This window comes from Cyanistes caeruleus, chromosome 4 (genome assembly GCF_971803275.1).
Source record: "Cyanistes caeruleus chromosome 4, bCyaCae1.hap1.1, whole genome shotgun sequence".
Lineage (NCBI taxonomy): Eukaryota > Metazoa > Chordata > Aves > Passeriformes > Paridae > Cyanistes > Cyanistes caeruleus.
This window is the reverse complement of record NC_141704.1, coordinates 15,127,480-15,151,282: the sequence shown is the minus strand read 5'-3', so window position 1 is coordinate 15,151,282 and position 23,803 is coordinate 15,127,480. Positions and strand designations below refer to the sequence as shown.

The 23,803-nt window shown below is 35.4% G+C and overlaps 1 protein-coding gene across 2 annotated transcripts in view; it reads right to left on the bottom strand.

Moving 5' to 3' along the window:
• Positions 1–23,803, bottom strand: part of CPNE8 (copine 8) — a 72,571-nt gene that overhangs the window by 5,181 nt on the left and 43,587 nt on the right. For both annotated transcript variants that reach the window (XM_086886858.1, XM_086886859.1), the window contains 8 exons: positions 20,539–20,614; positions 17,834–17,887; positions 14,695–14,756; positions 10,863–10,909; positions 10,019–10,200; positions 7,992–8,119; positions 4,946–5,048; positions 2,310–2,367 (listed from right to left, as the gene is read on the bottom strand). In XM_086886858.1, coding sequence (XP_086742984.1) covers positions 2,310–2,367; positions 4,946–5,048; positions 7,992–8,119; positions 10,019–10,200; positions 10,863–10,909; positions 14,695–14,756; positions 17,834–17,887; positions 20,539–20,614 — 710 coding nt within the window. The remainder of the gene's footprint in view (positions 1–2,309; positions 2,368–4,945; positions 5,049–7,991; positions 8,120–10,018; positions 10,201–10,862; positions 10,910–14,694; positions 14,757–17,833; positions 17,888–20,538; positions 20,615–23,803) is intronic.

Sequence of the window (23,803 nt, the reverse complement as noted above, 5' to 3'; positions counted from 1 at the left end):
GATACAGCACAGAGGTAATAACTCACATTCACAGTGAAAAAGCAGTATCTTCTAATGCTAAGGAATGAGGAGTGCTTAAAAAAATTACTAAATTTATTGGGCAATTCTTCTTGCATCTTCTGAGCATAATACAAGAAAGCTCCGTTGTCCAGATACCTGGAATTTATTCTAGGTAGAAAGATGTACCTGCTCTCTTGTCAGTATTGAAATGGATGGATTTGGGATCTCAGATTACTGTTCAGATGTTGAATCTGCAATTCTACAAACCTTTTTTCAGTGTACGCTATGAAAACCAAAGCCCTGCACCTCAGCTTCTCAGGGCTTTACAAACTGGGCTGAATTCACTGAAACCAGCACTTCAAAACCTAGTTCTTCTGAAGCAAGAACTAGAAAGTATAAATGACACTCTCAGAAGCCAAGCTGAACAGAGCATATTTGTTCAAAGAAACAAATCAGGAGGTCTGTAGAGCATGTTGCCTGATGCTGCTGCTGTAAAAACACGCATGTGTTCAAACCAGGAGACTGAACAAGTATTTGGAGGAGTGTCACTAAAATAATTCCAAAACAGACATAAAGCATATCCCACCCATGAAACTCAAATCTAAAAACAGTATTCAGGGAAGTATCATATTTGCTTAGTCTGTTCTTAACACTCTCTAGGAAACTACCCATGGCCACACCAGATACAGAATACTGGACAAAAATAGTCCCGTTGTGACGTGTTACAGTCATCCTCACATCCTTTAAGTAAAGTTCTGCCAAATGTGTTATCGACCCAAGCTTCAGACTTTTAAGAGCCCCTCTGGTATCCCCCAGGGGCTGGGAGATCTAGGGAACAGGGAAATCTGAAAAGGAGCAGCTTGGTCTCCCTCTGGCAGAACTGAAGCTTAAGGGGCACAGTCAGTGCCTAACAATCACCCTCCTGCAGACACACTTCTTCAGCATCCATAGCAGACATGCAGCCTGTTGTTCATTCCAGAAGTGATTTCTGCAGATGGAAGTAACCTCTGTCCTCTTGGGCACTGAGGGACTACAGACTTGGCATACACCTAATGGGTGAATCTCACTGAGGCAGTGCACGCCACAATTGTGGCTCCAAAGATGGGAAGTGTATCCTGCAGTACAAACAGAATACCAACTTCAGGAAAGGGGGAGAGATGACACCCCAAGAACATGTCCTGAGAAAGGTAGCAAATCCTGGGCAAATCCAAGGACTAGACAAACAGGGAGAAAGGGAAAATGCAATGGAGAGGTGAGAGAATGGTAAGTAACACAGGACCATGTTGGAATTCTCAGGAGTAAAAATGAAGTTTACTAATTTCCGTCATATGCATTTATGAATATAAACTGTCTTTTCTCACTGATTGTGGCATACAATCATCTGAAATATAAGTGTTCACCTGGACAATTTCTTCATAGAATAAGATACTTAAAATTATGACTAATATACCACTTGCCAAACAGCATAAGAATAATGCTTGTAATAAAACAAAATAAACTTTAAATAAAATAATTTGTCTTATATTTTCCTACTTTTTCCTACATTTAGAGTATTTGTACAAAAATTAACATGTACAGTCATCAGTCAACAGTAAACATCTGTGGTAGTAAAATTACATATATTTCATGCACAACAGAAGGCATACTGTCTAACCAGATGTACTAGAATTAAAAAAGAAAGAATTTAGGACTTTGAAGAACAGATGCACACAATGTCCACACTTCATAGTGCAGTGATACATACTTAAACAATTAATACAAATAATGAAAGCAGCTTAGTTACTGCAACAGTGAATGGTGTTCTGGAATATAACAGAAAGAATACATAAATAACCTGGTAATTTCTCTCCTGCTGTAACATCCTGTCAATGCTGCTTCACAGCAGGGCTCACTCCTGTTACCAAGTGAAACCCTGTTTAATCCAGATCACCTCAAATGTATTTATTTTTCTCAAGATTTTATTATTGCAGTAAGATCAATATTTTCACTCAACTGACAATTCACGAGGCATCTAAATATTTGTGTTGAAGAAATTTAACATTTCTTGAGTATACTTACTTTACTGTAAATGCTGAGCCCCCATATGGTTCTGACTTGAACAGAGAGCCTGAGGGGCTACACAGCTCCACATGGTAGCTTGTAATCACACTGAGTTATCAATCAATCAATCCAGCTGGAAATGCCAACAGCACTCACTCCTTGCTTCATATAATGTTCTTTTAAAGACCAATATTTGTTTGAAAAGCCACATATTACTAAAATGTAAGCAAATATTAAAAAAAAAATAGAAAAAACACTAGAACACTTACCATCAAACTCTGCTGGTCCTACTCCCACTATAATTATGGACATTGGAAGCTTTGAAGCCTTCAAAAGAAGAAAAAGAGGTTTAATGCATTACATAACCTCTAACCAACAAAATGAGATCTGAGAACAAAGTGAACAAAAAACATGCAGAAATGATGTTTTAAAGAACAATTTTTTTTCCCCTCTAAAAATTTGAGTGATGTAAACTGTCTGCTCAAGTGGTACAAAACATCTTGGATGAAGATAGAAAGGCACATGGCTATTTTATTTTTTCATCATGAAGACTTCGAATCATATAGGATGCTAATTAAGGACAACAAACTATGTTAGCATTTAATACTGACAACTAAGAGGACAAATTTCTCTCAGAAACTTTTATAAACTGACAGTAATTGCAAATATGCACCTAATAACAGTCTGCCATTAATTTAAATGTGCTTTGCTGTTTCTTGATATTACATAGCTGCTTGCAACTATGGGACACTATTTTGTACATTGATCTTATGCCAATTTTTAAAAGAAAATAAATAATCTATTTGAACAATATGTATATTACATCTAACCCATTAATGAAATTTTACTCTAGTCAATCATCCATGCCACATACAAGCAATATTGGCCTGTGGTAAGATTTTAAATTTTACTTTATCTTTTTCACTCAAAGATGATATCTGTCTTTCCCTGAATAAACTCTGTAAAACCTTTAAAATTACAAAGATGCTATTTTAAATACTGGACTCTCCTGACATGATAGTAGCATCAGTTTATAAAAATAATGTGTATCTGTCTCTGATGAAGAAGGTATCGACTAAGACCAAAGAACATTCAGCAAATGTCAGGGTTGACAACTTACTGAGATAATTCTGATAATTCTGTTGCTTATTGAGATATTCTGATGTCTACAGTCATTTTAAACAATAGAACAGGAGTATAAACTGGTCAAAAAAATCACAGATCTACACTTTCTTATCTCTTAGATCAGAACCTTCTTCTTTTCAGTTGTTTTCTAGAATGTTATTTCTTGATTGTAAAGAAAGTATCCTTTAAAGAGATTCCTACTCACAGAGACACAGAATTATGTGATACAATGAAATATGAAACAGTAAGTGGCAAGGACAGCATAAAGACAAAGAGTTAAACTTTTTCATATAAACTTAAGCGTTGGCATTTCCTGAATGACAGCATAACCTTTAAACAGTTTGGTAAAACAGAATGCGCCTGACATATATGCTGTAATGAGAAAGATGCCTAAAAGCACAATTAATGCTAAAAATTGAAATGTACTCTGATTTTTATACACATCAAGTTGCAGTGGACATCATTGCCCTTTTTAGTATTATGGATATTATTAAGACTGAAAAAATAGCATTTAATTAGTTCTGTCATGGTATGCTGCGCACACACTACAAGAAATATGCAGAAAAATGAAAGCGTCTTCATAAAAAACCAAGACAGCAAATATTCCCAAACTTCCGCTTATTTCAAGCTAACAACACATCTGCTGTGTCTCCAGATAGTTGTAGACCAACAGTCATTATTCCTTGAAATGAACTATTACTGAAAACAAGGTTTTTCTGTATGTCTTAGTGGCAAATGAATTAATCTTACAAGATACCAGCCAACTGCACTTGCTGGTCTCTTATGCACAGACTTCATATGGAAGGGTGACTCACAATCCAGAGCTGCTCTTTTTTTCTCCACTGAGCCTTTCTGTGACCTAAAAGTAGCTCATGTAAAAGAAATTGTTTCAAACTTCTAGGCTGGGCTAGAGAACGATTTTCCAAGATTATTACTATACAAATTCTGTGTAGGTGCTAAGGCAGAACAGTGGGGCAGGATTTTCATGGGCACCCCACAAATTGCAACAGTATCAAATCTCTACAGGTGGTACTGAAAGCGGATCTTCCAAACTATGCCACCTAATTCTACACTATTCACTTGGACATGATGCTAAATTACTTTAATGTAGGCTTTTCAACTCATCACTTTGCTGTTAACTAGATCCACTGTGGTATGTTAAAAAACACTGGTAGAGACTTTTCCAGTCACATCTACAAATGTTTCTGTGTATACTTTCATCTGAAATTTTCCATGCACAAAAGCACAATAGCACCTGCTCATAATATCAAATATTACCTATACACATGGCAGTTTTGAAGAGAAAAACACTGAAAGTAAAGCAGAATCTAAGAAATAAGGAACTTACAGAGTTTTAGGGGACTGTTTTGAGGGAAATCAGATAATTGGTATATGTGCCATTCAGGGTCGGAAAGTTGGGGACGGTTTTTAAGAAGTGTGGGGATCAAAGCTGTCTGCAAGTGTAAGATAGAAAAGAGTTCACTACGCAAAACTGCATGGTGGGGTGTGCTTGAGGAAGGAAGAGGCAAGAAGTAGATGAGGAAAGTCATACAAACCTACAGTGCTAGAGAGAAGAGTATCATTTATCAGACAACACTATCTAATTAGCTCAAGTTCAACGTTTACTTTCTTTCATCTTTATGCATAAAAAACTTCTCCCCTTTGGTAAAAATGGGTACTTATGGAACAACCCCAGTCCTTGAAGCATTAATCCATTCACTTTATTGACTAAAATATGAATTTCTAGAAAGATAATTTTAACACTTTCAGTAAAACTTACATTCACTATGGATTCTTTTGTCTGAGCCATATCAGATATAACTCCATCTGTAACAATCAGAAGAACAAAATACTGGGAGCCATCTTTTACTGAAGCAGCATACCTAAGGGAAGAAAAACCAACATTATAATAGTATAAAATTTGACTACCAAGGACTAACAAACAACACAGTGAATTTCAAAAGTAAGGATATTCATAACTAAACCAGACGTTCTACTTTTAAATGAGAACAATGAAAAAACATTACTAATACAATATTGATAATCTGCATGTGTTGCATCAGTGAAAATTGGGAACTGCATCACTACCAAAAAGAGCATGGACAGAATGTGCTTTATTGAATCATGAGATGTTAGAAAGCCCAAGGTGTTTAATAGGTATTACCTACGGGGAACATATGAAGGGTATACAATGGCTGGGTTTATAGAACAAATAAAACTTAACAGGAATCAACATGTTGCATATTTTCCTCCTTTTTTGCTTTCTTTGTCTTACAAATACAGGTTACTTACTGTTGACCAGGATTGCAGATTTTATAGTTCACATAGTTCACATTTATGTGCACATTTATAAAATGGCTGAACATGCACCCTGCAACCCTGGCTTAGATATTAATTTCTTTGCACCACCCGCACATGTCTTTTCCTTCAAGACTCAAGCTTCTCCATGTGATGTACAGGAATGCAAGATAAAATACACCCAGTGCCATTCCCACCTCAGTCAAAGGACCCAAGAAGCAACTACTCTTTGAAAATGAGCAGCTTTTGAAGGTTTGCAGTCCTGAAAGAGAGCGAGTCCAAACAGCCTCACTAAATTCATGGCCTGAACAGAAGAACCTTTTTTTTGTGGGAAGTTGTTTGCTGCTTCACAGCCACTACAGTTCCAACTTTTATGAAGTCTCTTGGTGCTGTGAAGTCAAAAAGTAGAACCTCGTGCAGTGAGTTTTATAGAGATTGGCAAAACCAACCATAGAACACATTTTCACTGCCATGCAGAGACTTCTTTTATCTCACTTTTCCACTATGCTTATAAACTTCAATGATGAGTGCACTGACAAGGTATGATGAGAGAGTACAATAAACATCATTAGCCTATCTGAGCACTTAACACTGCCTACATATCTACACTAAAGAAACAGAACAGAAGTTTGGTTATTTCTAATTTTTTACAGACTAAAATGCTCCAAAGCCTTTTGCAAGGAAGATGTTATATGAGGAGAGGAAGTTGAATCTGCTGTAGTTTAGATAACTCTCTAAAACTGGGGAAAGGATAAAAAAAACCATTATCTGCCTAAAGAGTTTCCAAAGAATACCAAGATCACAACAGGATATTAATACCTGACATTGTTTATAGAGATTTCATTGGAGGCATTCTTTTAAGTACAAGGGATGTGGAAAGAAGAAATTTCTTTGAGGCTGAAGGTGGGTTCAAAGAGTAACTGCAGGGCAGTACCATGTCTATGAGAGTCACAAGAATTATCAAAAAATTGAACCTTGAAGGAAAATGGTGTTACTGAGAACTGGACTGATACACAGATTTCTCTAGGGATGATCATGTGGTAGAAATCCTTGTGAAGACATACTTAGCTTTCCCACTACAATGTAGCATGATTTGCTACCAGAAGGAACTCTCAAAGTTTGCAACAACTTGATATTTAGACAAAAGTTCAGTGGAAGGACTACTAATACTGGTGGATAGTCTTCTGTTATTCTGCTAGCAAATATTCCTGAAAAACAACTGGTGAGAAAAAGAACTAATTTTATTCCAGTGCTTTGATAACACTGGATCAAAAATTTCAATTTTTGCAATGAACAGAACGCTTGAGATAAATTGCCATGTTCTGAGTCAGGCATCTCAGGTGCTATGACCAGTTCTGAAGAAACAGAAAGAGCCAGAAAGATTGTCAGGTTAGATTTCCAGATAATGTGGCTAATGCAGACACTGAGCGATACATATACAGAAAACTGCTACTGAAGAGATCATGCCAAAGGAAAAGATTAAAGGAGACAGCTACTCTCAGATGACAAGCAATGTAATATACGTGTACATAATTTTAATGGTATGAACTGAAAACAAAGCAACGAACCCAAATGATAAATAGCTGAAATCAGCTATCTAGCCATGCTAGGGGGAACAGAAAATTCTCTGCACCACAGAATTTGCAAATTATTTTCTGCTGGTCTGTAGAACTAACATCAGCAGACCAGATAGTATAAAAATATCTCTTGCTATTAAAATTAGCTGTTTTGCAAGCTCATAAATAAACATTACCAGTACAATGATTTATACACTCCTACTTCTTTATTTTGTAACCAGTAGTTCTTTGTGTCTATAAATAAAACAAATCTGTTCAGCAATTCACCTAAGCCATATCACTTTCCTATATAAATTCATGGAGGTATTATACTGCCAAGGTCTTGAGCTCAAGATTATAAGTCAAGATGTTGTCTGCCAAAATAAGGCAACATTATCCTTCTTAAACTTTTTTATAAACACAGGAAGTTTTTTACTTTGAGGTGTTAGATGAGGTGTTGCATAACAGCACCATGGCTCCCCAATGATGACAGCTGTATCACTGCCTTAGAAATACCTACTAGCTGGGAATTGTTGGCACAGGGAGACCTGGAAGATTTTGTTGACGTTTGGGACATTTAAATATTAGAGAAACTACATATACCTAAAAAAACTCAGCTTATAAAAATTTTTGATAGATGCATGTATTTTCTGTGAAGCAATAATTCTGTGCTCTAAAGGACAAAAAAAGGAACATGACACGACAAAAATTTTCTTTCCTTAGGATTTCTGATCCTTATGATTTTGACTCAGGCTGGTCAACTGGATCACTTGTATTTCTTTTTAATCAGCAAATAAATTCTGCACAATACCAGCACATGGTCTTCAAACCTACAAGTCACAAGGTAATCATGGGACTGAACAAACAGAACAACCGTCAATAAATACCTTTCTCTGTAACTGTCAGCCTTTTATATGCAGTAGTTGTTCTGACACAAAGAAGTTTCTGCACAGCACCTGTTGTGATGCTTACCTGGCTACATGATTAATTACAGGAGCAAAGTTTGTTGGTCCATAAAGCTGTACAGATTTTAAACTCCTGTAGTATGCCTCCATTACACCATCAATTCCATGGCAGTATGGATTTTGAGGGTTTCCATTCTAATGAAAACAAGAGATGATTAATCACTATATGTAATTATGAAGTAAAAGTTATGTAGGTTAATGAACAGTACCCGGTGTACATTTTTAAAAGGTCAAGACCTAAGCATTCTATGATCTATTGAGAGATTTTACTACAAATGCCCAGTGTATATCCTATGTCTGCTTGTGAGCGTTAACTGCTGAGGTAAGGAAGTTCTACCAGCCTTAACAGCCTGAATCAACATAAACACCTTTGGTGTAATTAAATACTCCTTCATACATACAACGGTAACAGCCATTCCCCTGGGTGGATTTAAGGTACGAATTACAGGTCAGATGTACAACTGGAAGCATGTTTACAAGCACAGTTCAGGCTCAATGATTTGTTCTTTTGAAAATGTGGGAAAAAAAGAAATGGTAGTCAGACCCTGAGGTTCATATGCTTATAGGAGTGTAAGGTAAACAACAAACTTTTCATTGTTTTTGCCTCATATTTCTGATTTGAAAAACTTATTTTTGACCTGGTATAAAGAAATGAAGAAAGGAATTTTCTCTTTGAGAGTCCGTGAAATGGCTGGTACTATAAATTCCTAGAGTAGGCATTTTACTACGTATCTCTGTAATGACTCTTTAATGAGGATAACTATTTACAGATAGTAATGCATACATAAAAGCTGAATTACAGACCAATGTCAGGCCAGGCAAATTATCTATGTAAGGTTTCAAAATCTTTCAAATCATCCTACCCTCCTTCATATGCCAACTCCTCAATGGCCTAGTGTGCTAGTACCTCATTCTGAGGTAAAGTATACTTGCCTGAGCATCTAGAAAACCAAAGGGGGTTTTTCACATAATTTGTCCCAAACATTTAAAGAGAGAGCTGAAAACATTGCTTAGCATTGTGTGGGAGACACCTATAGATGCTTATATATGGAGGAAGGAAATACACATGCACATATATATATATATGTGTGGTGCTTTTTCTTCTATAAAGGTATCACAATGAATCATAAATTAACTGAATTATAGAAAGATCCTTAAAACTGAAAGATGTATCAATATATTTGAATTTGCTATACAAAGTCTGCAATTTAAATGAGTATTTGCAATTGCACCTGTTTTAAACTATTATCTATGTGGAAAATCTTTCCCTGAGGCAAGGTACGTAGCAGTCTTTTGCAGCATAGGCTGACAGAAGAAATACACATCTACAGTCACCAATCTTCTGCCATATCTTTGATGGTATCTGATTAGAACTCCCCTGATATACTGACATTTGCTGTAATTCTGACAACTTTATCCTACTCTGAGAAGAACAAAAACCTCAAAATAAGCAAGTAGATAAAATATCAACACTAATCACAAGCATCAGTTATACCAGATCAACGTTTCTGGCAAATCCTGGTAGATTTTAGGTTTGCAATTTTACTGACCCATAGACCAATCTCAGATTTGTTCTCATCAAATCATCTTTTAGTACACTTAGATATCTCTATGTCTCTGAACTAGCAGTCTGTAAAGTTAGAGATCCCAGAAAATGAGACAAATAATAAGAATAATAATGAAATATTATCTTGGAATATGACTTGTTTGCTTCTTTAGAGAGATGAGCTTTAGTCTGAAGTCTTTAAAGCATCTGTTTCTCAAGCTTCTACAGCTGAGGTTAAAGATTATTACTTTTCTTTATTACAGTTTTTGGCCTACAGGGACTTCTTGACTCCAGATTTCTCTCCATAACTTCAAGTGAAGTAATATCACCATGATGAAAAGTTTGGAAACAACTATTTATAGTCAGCATAGAAGACTTAGCACATTCCCCGTTCGTTACTTGTCCAGTAACTACTTAAGATTAGAACCTTAACTCCAAAAATTCTGCTGTAGTAGAGGAATTTTAAAAATATATATTTATTTACTTACCAGTGCAAATTCATGTGATACTCTTCCATCTGGAGGCAATCTAGCCCCGAAACCTAGAGCTGGGAACATTTTATCACTATCATAGTCCTGAATTATTTCACCAACAGCTCTTAGTGCCATGCCGTAAGCATTCAGCTGATAGGGATTCATGTAGTGCAGTGAAGTTGGCTGTGAAGGGTTACCTGTTGAAGCAAGGATCAGATTAACTTCAAAATGGAATCACTTCAGAATTTTTTTCTCTTAGAAAATCAGAAGTTGCATCAGGTAAAAATGCAGTGTTCTGAATAAATTTTAAAAGCAGTAGTTTTTTAGTAGCTCTAAATACGTATTAGCAGAAGTAGCTGCATTTCAGCATTAAAAGGGCAGCAAGAAACTTGTAGATTTGTGCAATTTATACACTTTAAAAGATAAAATTTACAAAGATACTATGACATTTTGAAAGCTTTGGAGAGGATCACAACTTATCTTTGCTTCACTCTACTTCAGCCTCACTCTACCTGGAACTATTTGGCCCTTCTTAATGGGTTCTTCTAAGTTTTCTCTCAGCAGTTATAAAAAAACCATCATCATCATCATCGTCATAAACCTACACGTATTACTACACATACTACAGATATTTGAAAGCTGCTTCTGATTATTAAATTTTATCTGTAGCTTTTCAAACTTTTATCTGTTCTGTTTGTCCTGCATTCCTGCATAGGAATTGACCTCCTTTCTGTTGCTCACCAAAATGGAATCCTGAGTCCAGGTGGTGCCAGCTGAATACTGTTACAAACACACACATATGTACACTTAAAACTGAACACAGCACAAACACACACAAGCTGTTTATTTTTATTCTTACCATTGGAGGCTGTGAAATCAATAGCGACTGTGAAATTGATTTGGGTTCTGCAGAAAAAGCAAACACAAATCTTATTAGTTGTACTGCTATGCAGAAAAATAAACAAGAGATGGTAACATCATTTGTGGACAAACTGTAGGACACTGACTTTCTAGTAGAGGAAATAAACACTGAAAATACACTTATATCAGGTTCAAGTCAAGGGCTACACAACACTAACTTATTAACATGCTGAAAACAGTTACTTGACTCCATCATTTTTTTTTCACTTTTTTTTTTTTTTAAAAAAAACTAAATAATTAGTAAGAACTTCCATAAATATTATTAATTAATCTTAACAGTAATACTGATTTTTCCTTGGACATATTTTAATCCTGATCATGCAAGATGTCCTCTCTCAGCTGAGGTGGAATACCCAAACAGAGCAATGCACCTTATGGATTCAGTGTTGCATAGATCACTAATACTTTAATTTAGTTGATATAGAAATACTTGATCTCCTTGAAAGTGGACAGGTGATTTTATTTGCCCTATACTCCTATATATAGCACAAGAAATTAAGAAAATATCTTAAAAGGAACAGTAGTCCTCACCTCACAGCCACAGAGAGAGCAAAGTGAAACCTGTCATCTTTTAATATGAATTCCATCAGTTCTGACATATATAAGGGAACAAATTAAGCCCGAATGTAGTTTTTGACTAGGCTCGATTTCAGTTTTTTAAACAGTACACTGGAAGGAATCATGGACTTCTCCCTGTGGCTTCAGAATGACAACTAGCTGGTCTGTCAGCAGGGGGGAGCAGCTGAAGGTTTGAGGACCACTTACTGCACAGAACTCTACACCAGAGCTGTCAGAGTAACTAATTCTACCAAGAGGCTGCATCCTCTCCATGGTATCTAAACCCCCAATGCCACTTACAATTTCCCCTTTGCACAGGCTTGTAGAGTCAAATGCTGCTACAGCATGACAAAGATTTTTCAGATAAAGTCTCTTCAATATCTTCCTCTTACATAGTTTTATTACTCCTTGATAGTCTCCAAGGATACAAGAAACACATGGCAAAGCTTCCAAAATACCTAGCTATGGCAGCCTCCTGTGAACAGCAAATATGCCTCCCATTACTGTGGATAGTGTACTACCCGGATTAAAACAGCTTTCATGAAAGGAGATCTGAATTTCCCTTTGACCATCAATGATTCAATATAGTTCAGTTAAAAATATTTGTCTAAATCCTTGTGAATCCAAAAAGTGTATGGGTGTTCTTTTCTAAAGACCTGGATGAAGGTAAGGCTTTTAACATGATGCAGGAAAACATTTCTTCTATCTTCCACTAATCTAGGACAGAAGAGATGACAAGATATTTCAGTTGCAAAAGGAGTCAGCTCCTGAATTTTACTGATTTACAAATAACTATCTCACTACCTTTTCCAATAAGCCAAACAGGCTAGAAACTTCTGCACAGAAATGTCTTTTCCACAAAATCTTGGAGCTTTGTGGCTTCTGGTCTTTCTTCCAGACAAAAAAAAAAAGAGTAGATGCTAAACTAGGTTTGACAGTCATTTCTGTAAGTCCAATTGCATTTCTTTCCAAGACTGTATCCCTTACACTGCTGAATTTATTCACATGTTTGGAGGTGTTCTGATAGCACTATGTTACTAGCTGGGGCTGTATGAAGTGGCAGGAGAAATGTGATTTTGAAATACGCATTATTTTTAGCACAATGTACTTACTTTAAATGTGGGAAGGTCAGTGTGGCCAAACATGATTAATTATCAAGATGTAAGGAAAAGCCAGCTATTAAGATGGCACTATTTGATGTAATATTCAGATGCAAAAGAGACATTCTCCTCTTTCTGCCATACTGCTCTAAATTCCAGTCTTATGGAGTAAAATGGAAGTCTGAGTTTATGGACAAACCTCTATTATATTCTACAAAGTTCTTTAAGAAAACAACAGTCATATAGATGATACTGGTAATGGAATATCCAATTAAACATATGCAAACTCAAAACATAAATGAAATCAATACTGTAATCAAAATTTGTTAAAGCTGCCAAGATTTCCATGACATCTTCATTAATTCTAAACACCTCAAATGAATTACAGTGAAAGTTTTGAACATGAAGTATTTTATAAGCACCCATTTATAGAAGAGCAAATATGCAAATGTGCCTATTGCAGAATCATTGCTTTCTACCTCTTGCCTATAAAAATGGAAGAAAAACAGGGAACTTAAACCAAATTTTGGAGGACATGATGGGAAAACAGACTGATTAATGACAGAATCTTCTCTTTCCCCTTCCTTCAAATATTTGTCAACTGGACTTTAACTGATATGTAGCAATATTAAATGAGACAAACAAAGGAAGGAAGAAGCCGAGAAAATAACTCTGAATCTGAGCCTCCTTGTCATGTTTACATAACTACATATGTTGCAGAAAGACAGGTAAGATTTTATACAAGTACTTCTACAGTTTTCACTAGCATGCATCACTAAAAAAGATTCTATATAAAATGATTAATTAAACATGAAGCATTCTACTAATTATATTATCTTTTTTGTAAAAATAGCAGAAAAAGGTTTAAGTGGAATTTATTAATATCCCAAGTCTTCATTGACTTGCAGTTAATAAGATATATACAAAATATCAATATGAACAATACAATATTATTGTATTCAGAATTTATTCAATTTTTCTTAAGAATGTAGATAATTAGGTTTATTAACTTGTATTGTAACATCTCAACAAGGAATGTGATAGACCATCCTGAAAAGATTACATAAGCAGCCCCTGCATAATTTTCTTCTCAAATGTAGACATAAACCTCAATTCCTTAGTTCCTTATACCTGCTCTTTCTGTCTAGATGAATTCTGAATGAATGGGGAATAGGACAGTCATGGAATATTTGTACAACACACTCCATAGCAAACAGCTGCACTATTTCTTCATGCATTTGTGTATACACAGACTTCAGTCAATATAAATTTCTGGTAAATGGATGGATGGTCATTTTCATCTTCTGTCAAAGTCCACAAAAGGAATGTAGGACTGCCACTGTTGGGTCCAAAGGCAAAGCCCTGCATAGCTACTGTCAAAACACAGCACAGACTTCTTTTTCATTTCCACTGAACTCTGGCTGAAGACTTGGAAAAAATCCCCAAAAAACTGAACCTGCCTCTTCACAGGTAATCAATGCTCTAAAAAACATGTAGAATGTATATTCAGACTTTATGCCCAAAAAATAAGTGCCTAGTAATGCATAACAAATTTTCATTTGTTTTAGAGAAGTTCTGGCAGGGATGTTAAGAGCCAGGAATTTTTCAGATTTAGTCCCATTTCCCAGCATGTTCTAGGGTAAGACATTTGACACTTTTGTCTTCTCTTTAGAAAAAAAATGACAATAAATGAGAAATCAAATGTGTTAAAAATGTTGATTAGTACTGGAAAAATGCCTTTGAAGGGGAAAAGCTCTAAATAAATGCCAATATTAAATACACCAAAGCTCAGTATAATCAGAAGAAATAGACAGCATTTTAATAATTTAATAATATATGGACAATTCCCTTTTGTTTAATCAAATTTCCTCTGGCTGATCAGAGGTCACTCTTTCTCAGTGCTTTAATATCAACTCCAATTCCAATACTTGCTCTGTATAGCAAGTTCAACAGTATAAGCAAAGTTCCATTACTTAATTTAGTTACTATCTGCATGCTTTATGTAGGAAAGTACAGCCCCTAAAATGAGGAAATAATACAGCTCCTTACATATGCTACAGAGAGCCACAAACAAATTGTGAAAACAAGAAAGATTTGTTGCTAATCACATACCCGCCTTTAATATAGTCAAGGAATGAAACTTCTGTTTCAATTAGGAAGGAAAGCAATGTTACCTGAAAGCAAATAAAAGAGAGTCAGACATGAATTGTGTGTTTCCCAGTTGAACAAGTAGAGACATAAGCACAATGTTTTTCGAGCTCTGTCCTTAGGACGTAATTTCCTACAGTATTAAGGGAAAAAAGAAGATTAAAAAAGATATTAAATAATTTTAGTAGGCAGCTCTTGAAAGGGAAGAGACAGATTGAGAAGTCTGTAACTGCCTTCTTTTTTCCTGTTTAAGGAGAAGGTAAGGGACGGAAGATTGTATTCCAAAGCAGGTTATCACATACATATTTTCTGAGTTCTGCATACTACACCTATAATTGAATAATATTACAGGGTATATGATAATGCATCTATTCTATGAGCATTTTAACACTATTTAAAGAACACAATTATTTATGTAATTACTCATCTCACACTAAAGGTGGTATTGAGTATTAATACAAGCCTAGAATGCAAAAATCTAGTAAAGTACACAGGTATAGGAAATATATAAAAAAGTTTGAAAGTAGTATGTATATATGTATGTACATATGTATGTATATATATATGTATATACACACACATATCTATATGTATAAAAATGCAAAGGTAAGAAATCTCAGCATTTGCAGATTTTATCATTCAGAAATGACAAAGATCCGTAACACAGAGTAATCTAAAGGCATTACTGGCATTTTCAGCAATCAAGTTACAGAGGAATAAACTCAAGTAGAAAAGATCCAGCATTTAAGATCTTCAAATATTGTGCAATATTTATGAAGCAAATTAAAATTAATTTAATTTTATTTACTCAAATTCTCTCATTATGTAAGTGCAGTGGGCAGTCAGTGAAAACTGCTTAAGTAACTACTCAGAGCAAATCCACGAATAAAGATACAAGGAATAAAAAGGGAATGGAAGTCTGTCACAATATTTTGTGTGCAATTACAGCAAAATATAAAAACTGAAAATAATCCTATGTTGTAAACTTAGAATGAGATTACAGGGAGTAATTCTGTCCAGTAATTCTGTATCCAACTTCCTTTGTCACAGTTCTGTGTGACTGAGTGATTAGCTAAGATTAAAATCACCAAATGACCCTTCTAGCTGAGAACAGAAGACCATAATAGTGTTCTATCAGGCTATCAGGAGCATAGCCTTGCAAAAAAGACCAAAATTTTATTCATTTTCCCACTGGACACAGTAATATTAATGGCTGATCTTTTCTTACAGCTGGTTATCTTGTTCATAATTAATTTAAGGAAGTATTTTCACTGCATCTGATTTTAGAAGTTCCAAAATGTATGGAAACAACTCCTAAAGTAGCTGAATTATTTACTTACATATAGACAATGACTACCAATGCTTCAAGCTTTATGCAGTGAATTTTTTATTTCACTCCTAGGCTTTGTTTAAAACTAACCATGTATTCTGAAACACTTCTGTCTAGTATGTAATTTGACTATCTGAATTTAAAATGACCCCTTAAGTAATAATAAATTGAGATGTGCACTGTATGTACATAGACCTTAAATGCAGTAGTGTGACAGCTGTCAATGATTTATGTCCACTGTAAGTTCTCCAGAACTCTACCTCCTATTAATGAAAATTACGGTTGAAAATTTAAAAATTTGTGGAATAAACAATATCTTGGGTAAATGATGAGGACAAGAAAAACACAACTGCAGGCAAACACGTAAAGTGACCATGTGGAGAAGCAGAAGGGAAGCCTGAAGGACTAATAGAAGTAAGGGCAAACGGGGACAGAGATGACTTGATATCAAAAAGAATTTACAAGACTAACAGAATAGAAGGAAAAAGAAAAGGCAAAGAAGGAAAAAGAAAAAATATATTAACTGTTTATTGGAAATTTTAACGTAATTGGAAGTAAAGAACAACTAGACAGTTGATTTTGCCTGCTCAAACATAAGTAAAATATATTTTTTCAAATGCAGACAGATACTTGTGAAGGTGTATTAAAATGAAAGTATTTTAAACCAAAAATTAATATGAAAATTGAATGTGAAAATAAATTTTTTGCCATTAAGTATTCTAAGCCAGATTTCATAACTAAAATTTTGAGTATACTTTTAGCACTGGTTGAAAACAACCACTTTACCTAAGTTTCTCACTCACTAATTCAATGCAATAGAACTTGATTTTAACATGATAGATTTTAGTAAAAGGAATATGTTAGCAAAGAATAAATTACCTAATGAATTAGATATTGTATAGCCAATTTTAACAGACAAGCGACTTCTGCCAATTTTTCATAATTTAAAGCAAAGGTAGAAAAATAAGTGTTTATTTTCTCACTGATAAACAGACTTAGAAAAGAATGTGAAAATGTCGAAATATTCCTTCAAGGCTACTTTTCAGCATGAAAGTAGCCCTTCCTTCAGTGGAACTGTTCATGTGGAAAAAACCCACATGGTGGACGTGTTTACAAAAAACATCTGTTATAACTGATTAGGTTTTCCAATATACCAATCCTCAATATTTATCTTCACTTTTTTGTAAATGATGTTCTGAACATCATGGATGCCAGGCCATCAAAGCTGAGCAACTGCTGAAAGGAAATACTTGAATTGCTATCAAATGGTTCATACATATGAGAACAGAATATGGAATGCAAACAAAATAAGAGAAATTCTCATCCCAAACAATACTAACAGATCTTTCAAAAATAAATCTACAGAAAACCTGTGTAAAAAAAATTGTTGACTCTTTTTGATTTAGCTGTGGTAAGCATACTAGCTTTTAATGATGCTAGCTCAGCAGATAAATTTAAAATAAAATTTATTTTAAAAGTGCAGGTCTATTTCAGATAAAAATTAGTAAGTGTTCAGACCAATAGTTTCAATTATTTGATGGAAATTTTGGTAGAGCTTATTTTGAAAACCACTGGTGACTTGAGAGCACACTTGGACAAATTTTATATCAAACTCTTCAAATTAAAAAAATAACCAAAAATAAGTGCTGTGTAAAGGTAAATAGTTTATTGTGGCCTTGACAGAAAGCTCTACTCTAATCCTGTTAAATTACGAGTCAACTACACTCTGTTTGAAGCAAGAAGCATCCAGTAATATAAAATATATTTACTTACTGTTCCAGAATTAACATACTTTTTCTTTTTTCCTTTTTTCTTTGGATTTATTACCTAGAAACAGATACAAATATTAAAGCAGCGTGATCCAATATAAAGATAAGTGCAAAGTATCTTCAATGCAGAAAGTACTCTATTTTCAGTGCATTCTAAGTGCATTCAGCAACCTGTTTACTGATGCATCTCGACGCTGGATGCATGTTGAAAAACAGTGAATTTATCTTCATGGTACTTGTCAGGTGAGCCAGTGCTGGTACTCATATTTGACAAATAAGGGATGGGGACAACAGAGGTGAGAATGTTCATTAAATCTGAGAGCTCAGTGAAACACTCTGAATTTTCACAAGATTCTGCATTTTTCTGCATTCCTGATCGCACTGTTTCAGTGTACGGTGACACTACTTTGTCATCTCACAATGCATCTCTTCACAATCCAGTTAATCAGCTCACATCTGCTCTTCATAGCACCTGAGAAACATGAGAGTTTTTCTACTCCCAAGTTCTTTACTTGGTGACAGGATCTGGCTGACAGGAAGATCTAATTTCATGAAATAGGTAATTTCATGAAAATGTTGAAGATCACCACCTGACTGGCATACAGGAGTGGAGGGGGAGGGCTCAGTGCACTCCTCATACCCAAGAATCTTCACGGAGCTGGACTACAAAGCATTAAACAGTTTTCTTGAATGTCTGGAACCCACACATATAAAATTACTCACTGTAGCCACCAATACAAGTTTTTCCCTTTTTAATACCTACAAAAGGCAAGTCTCGTTACTTCTGTTACATACACATGAAAACGTATTCCTGCTTTTCCAGAAATGCACATGGAATTGGAAGCAAAACATTATTTTGTTAATTAGGTCATTCAACTCTCTCCTATTTATTTAGGAAATTCAATGCCTTATGGCTTACTGCCAAGTTTTACTGTAAACTATTCACAGATGTTCTGCAAATTATAAGGAACGGAAACATTCCCAATTGAAATCTTAGTCACTTATCTAGTATAAAATATTTGAAGAATTATGCCTGAAAATGGGCAAACTAGTAATATGTGTCTTCCAAAGATTTTCACCCCAACCAAAATGGAATTACATTTAAAGATTCTATTCCTTGCACAACACAGAACACCTGTGAAATGTAAGGCAGGAAGAGACAACTATGATTTGAGGTCTTCCCAAACAGACTAAACATGTGACTCAGTCTTTCCCCCCAGTATGCCACACTGATGTTATACAGTAAATATTCTGCAATGCTTTTACTCTACATGCATGTAAGTCCATTAACACTTAAAAAATCCCAAGTAACTCCTGCCCCTCAATTTAACAGTGTCTGATGAGCAATAGATTAAACCTGTGTAATGGTGGTAATTAAACAATGCAGCAATTCTTGTTGAAGCAAAATCTTAGCCAGAAAGTGACTCCTGCTGACATTTGCCCAGAGAGGAAGATGAAGGTAACAGGCTGCCTGTCTGCCCCGTGGCAGTTCATTCACTGCTCTCCAGAATTCAATGGTCAGGCCTGAATTAGCAGCATATTCCTTGCTAGCAGTCATTAAATGCCAAAGAGAAGATTCATTTGAACTTTCTGCTTCAGGTAACTTGACAATTGGCTTCTTAGGAATCACAAGGAACTGCACTAGAGCTTGGAGTGAAATATCATGGGAAACAAGACAGCTAATTGGGAGCAAAGATGAATCAAATGACAGATTGTTTCTCTCATGTAATTCATAGTACAATAATTACTATAGTATTTACATGTGGTTTTTTTCAAATTTCAGATAACTTTAGAAATTAAACAACACTTCAGCCTCTGAAAGTTTTACATCCCTGCAGGAACCTAGAAAGCTATATGAATTATAATGAACCTGTTAAAAAAAGCTCAGTTGCAAAGAGATGGTTCTAGCAAGGTTCCTAATATTTAAATATGGCACAGTCACTCAAACTTCTCTACCTGCCTTAGTTAGATTTGTAAAAGCAAAACATTTTTAAAAAAGAATTAGCCCAGTATCTTTTGTTCTGATACTGTACAGCTTAATCAAGTGAAGCAGTACTGAAGTATGGAGGATTACAGTGTGGGGAGACAAACATGAGCTGCTCAAGAAATGTATGCTGTGGCTGGGAGTATGATACTGGCACTAATTTAAGAAACTGAAAAATTACTTAAGATGTTATGACAGAATATTCCTGGTAGGGTAGGATTCATGTCAGTGATACAACAGGAGAGATTTTCACTGCACACAGTAATCTGTGTTATGACACTATTCACACGAAACTACTGCAACTTACTGTAACTCTGGGGCTCATCTTGGATCTAAATAAGAAAAAGAACCCATGGCTTTCAGTTATCTTTGTCCTGCTCTGCACAGCAACACCTTTGCACATCTTCAAAACAAAGTACAGCACATAATTGGAGTACCCTCCTTCCCTGCCTTCTTTAGTGCTTACCTAAACCATTATATTTGTTACCATCTATTATTAGGACTATGAAAGTACTGGTTTAATGGCAGTAGTCTGAGACCAATTAAAGGATACCTTAAGGAATAGCAAAGATCAGCACACCATACAGAAGCAAAAAAAGAGGATTATAGCCACACAGGCTTGTCTTCTCATTAGTGGCAATAACAGCTTTCCATTGTTTTCAGTATTTTTCATTGTTGTTTTCTCATTTATTTCCTGAGAGTGAGTAAATACTCATAATACTTACCTCATAAACATTGAACTGAGATTGCCCTCTCGACAACTCTCTGTAACTTGTTGTGAATTCTCCAATGAAATCATGGCTGTTTGAAAAATAATATTTTAAATCAAATGCAAAACACTTAGGAATTTAAACATGTATTTTAACAATTAATGCAAAAGAGACACACAGCCAATACGAACTGACGCCCAAAAAACAAGTAATGGCAACAGATATAATTTGCTTAAAAATCTTTATTACTCTCTCCATTTTGTGTTCATCCTATTAGTAATGCAAATTTAGAGTTGGAAAGTATTAGCTTAAATATTTTTGATGGCTTTTGCTTAATTTACCAACAGTGAGGACTGTGTTGTAAATCAGTGCTTTACCCCAGTATAAGTTTACAGAATCTGAAAAAACAGAGTGGGCTACCAAAGACTCTCACCATTTCCTCAGTGGATGACCACTGGCACTACAATCTCTGAACTGTGTATAAGACTATGTAAGAGAAAGGGAGTTTCTAAAAGCATGAAAGGAGCAACTTAAACCAGAAAAGACCATGCCTCCCAATCTGTGTAAAATGACATTGGACTCTTAAGGGGAAGACCCAAAGCTTATTTCAGCTCCTCTGTCTTCCCATCTGGGAAGAGAAAAACAATCCACAGAGGCTACTCAGCTTATGGTATTACTGGAAAGCAGTGGTTATCAAGCTTCTCCTTTCTAAATTCTATTCCTGCTCCAAGAACACATTTGGCACTCCTGTGCTGTTCATGTTTTAAAAACTGCTTTGTCAATGCATAACAGGGCTGGCACATTTACAAGGAGCCTGTGAGCACAGAAGGGAGCTGTAGTGGGGAAGCACTGCTGAGGAAGGTGCCAGGGTCAGGGAACTGGGGCACAGAAACCACAGCCAGAGCTGCAGGTTTGTATCTCAGGCAGGTGCCAGAATGGAAGGACTGCAGGAGTCAGTCTCCCAGCTATCAACTACACAGTTCCCAGCAGTCACAAGTTCTGCTCCCATTCTCTGCTCTGCCCAACTGAACCTTCCCCCCACTGCTGCTCCAGATTTTCCCAGCTGTGCCCTAAGAAGGCATTGTGTTTCCTCTACACTCTGCCTCCACATCTGGTGAGCTATGAAGCTAACTGTTTTACCTTCCCTCCAACGGTAAACTACAATAGAAATTCAGTTTTATGACTTTGTGACTTGCAAAACTTGCTTTTAAGAAATTCAGTACACCTCTTGTTAAGCTGTAAATATTAAAAGCAAATTTAAGTAAATCTGAGTGTTGCAAGATGAAAAATGGAAACAATCCGTAGTAAGATGAAATTTCTTTCTTGCTTTATTCATAATGAAAGTAAATAAAAAAGAAGCTCAAACATAAATCTCATTTTCTGACATCAGCATGAATTCACAAAGCATGTAAATCAAATAACTAAAAGGTTCATCATCATGGCAATACAAAATAAGCAAAACATACTGTAAGAAAACTTGAGAAATACTGTATGTTAAAGATATTCCTCATTACCCAGATTCAGAAGGGACCACCTCAAATGAAACACTCCCCTTTCAGCTGGGAGATCATCAAATTGCTTCCAAAACAAAGACTTTTCTTAAGAAATATATTTTGAAGTTATATCTCTGCTTAAACTCTCTCCAGACTGCAGGGCCTATTTAAGCAGGGAACAGAGGAAGCCATCCACAAGGCGTATTTAACCTTGGATAACCATGGCACTGGAGAAAAAGATATATTGCTTAAAATGGAACTTTTCCCTTTTGTAACAGTTCAAACCTTTTATTTTCAGATCAAGTTGTATATTCTGATGGCAGAAATTCAAACAATAGCTCAATGACTACATACAAACATGCTGCAGCAAACAGGAAACATGACCCATTCCAGACAGCATCGTCTCTGGGGAGCAAAAAAATCTGTATTGCTTAAAAGTAATTGCTCCTTTAATTCTAAGAGACACTGGAAAGCCTCCTTTCCCTATGGCTATATACAAACACTGACAAGACCTGAGCTAGAAAGATATGATTACTCTGATGAATAATGTTAAAAAGGCATGGGCATACACAGCCAGTCTCAGAGCCCTCTGCACTTAAAAGAGCATCAAACTGGACCTTTACACCTGGTATTCAGGTAGATGCACATGCCAGCACTAGGCTGCCTCTGAAGGCTCAGTGCCTGCTGGAGTCTTTTCCAGGTGTGTAAGTCATTAAAATGAAGTATTAATAATTTACATATTATATAAATTATATAAATAATAATTTATATATTATAATAGATAATAATAAAATAAAATATTCTAATATTAATCATCACTCTTTAGCAAATAGATCTCCTCATTAGTCTCTGGACTGAGAATCCAAAGTACTTATTCTCTTTGCCTGCCTAACACCAAATTTTCCTAGACTTACAGACTCATTCATGAGCAGCATATCAGAACACTGAACCAGAGAGTCTTAGCACACAGAACTATCATTTAAAGCCCATCTCCCTAAGTTTTCAGCTTTTAGCCCTGTATTTTGAAGTGCTGAAAATCACTTTTGAAATTGTATTAACTTTGAAATTTTTTTATTATCTAAAGGAAAAAAATAACAGAGGAAAGGTCAATCATAATCAGAAGCATGTCAACAGGTAAAGAGAAAATGCAAGAATTTAAAAATCTACTATCTGGAGAAGCAAGATGAAGGACAAAAAAGTAAGGTGGAAGAGTTTAGAATCTGAAATTTAAAAGTGCTCCTGCAGTATTCTCAGATGAATGTTTATGTGACCCCAGGTTAGCATGACAATATTTACAGCTTTATAACTCAGCACCTCCCCCCATTTTTTGTGTAACAGATCGTAAACATCAAGACTGTGAAATGATTTTTGCAACACATATGCTAAGTGATATTTTTTCTAAAATTAAATTAAAAAGCCTTCAGAGAGAACTAAAAACATCATAGTATTGTTGATGTGAAGCTATGCAATGTCTTGTTTTTTTCCTTCTGTTAGACCTGTCTGCAAGTGCTTCATATATAAGGATATACAATAAAAAAACCCTAAAAATGTGACTGTCAAACAACTGGGCTTGTCCCAGGTAACAAAACCAAGTTTTGTGACTTCTTATAGCATCAAATATTTTGGGGTTTGTCACAGCTCTTAGAAGCAATAAAAGTTATCAGAACAAGTTGTTCACATGTTGACAATTTTTGTGCAAAATCTAGTCTGACACAAAGAGATGTTTTATACATAATTGTGTTAATGTTACCAAGTGCAAGTATTACTTTTTGTCAAGAAGTTTTATG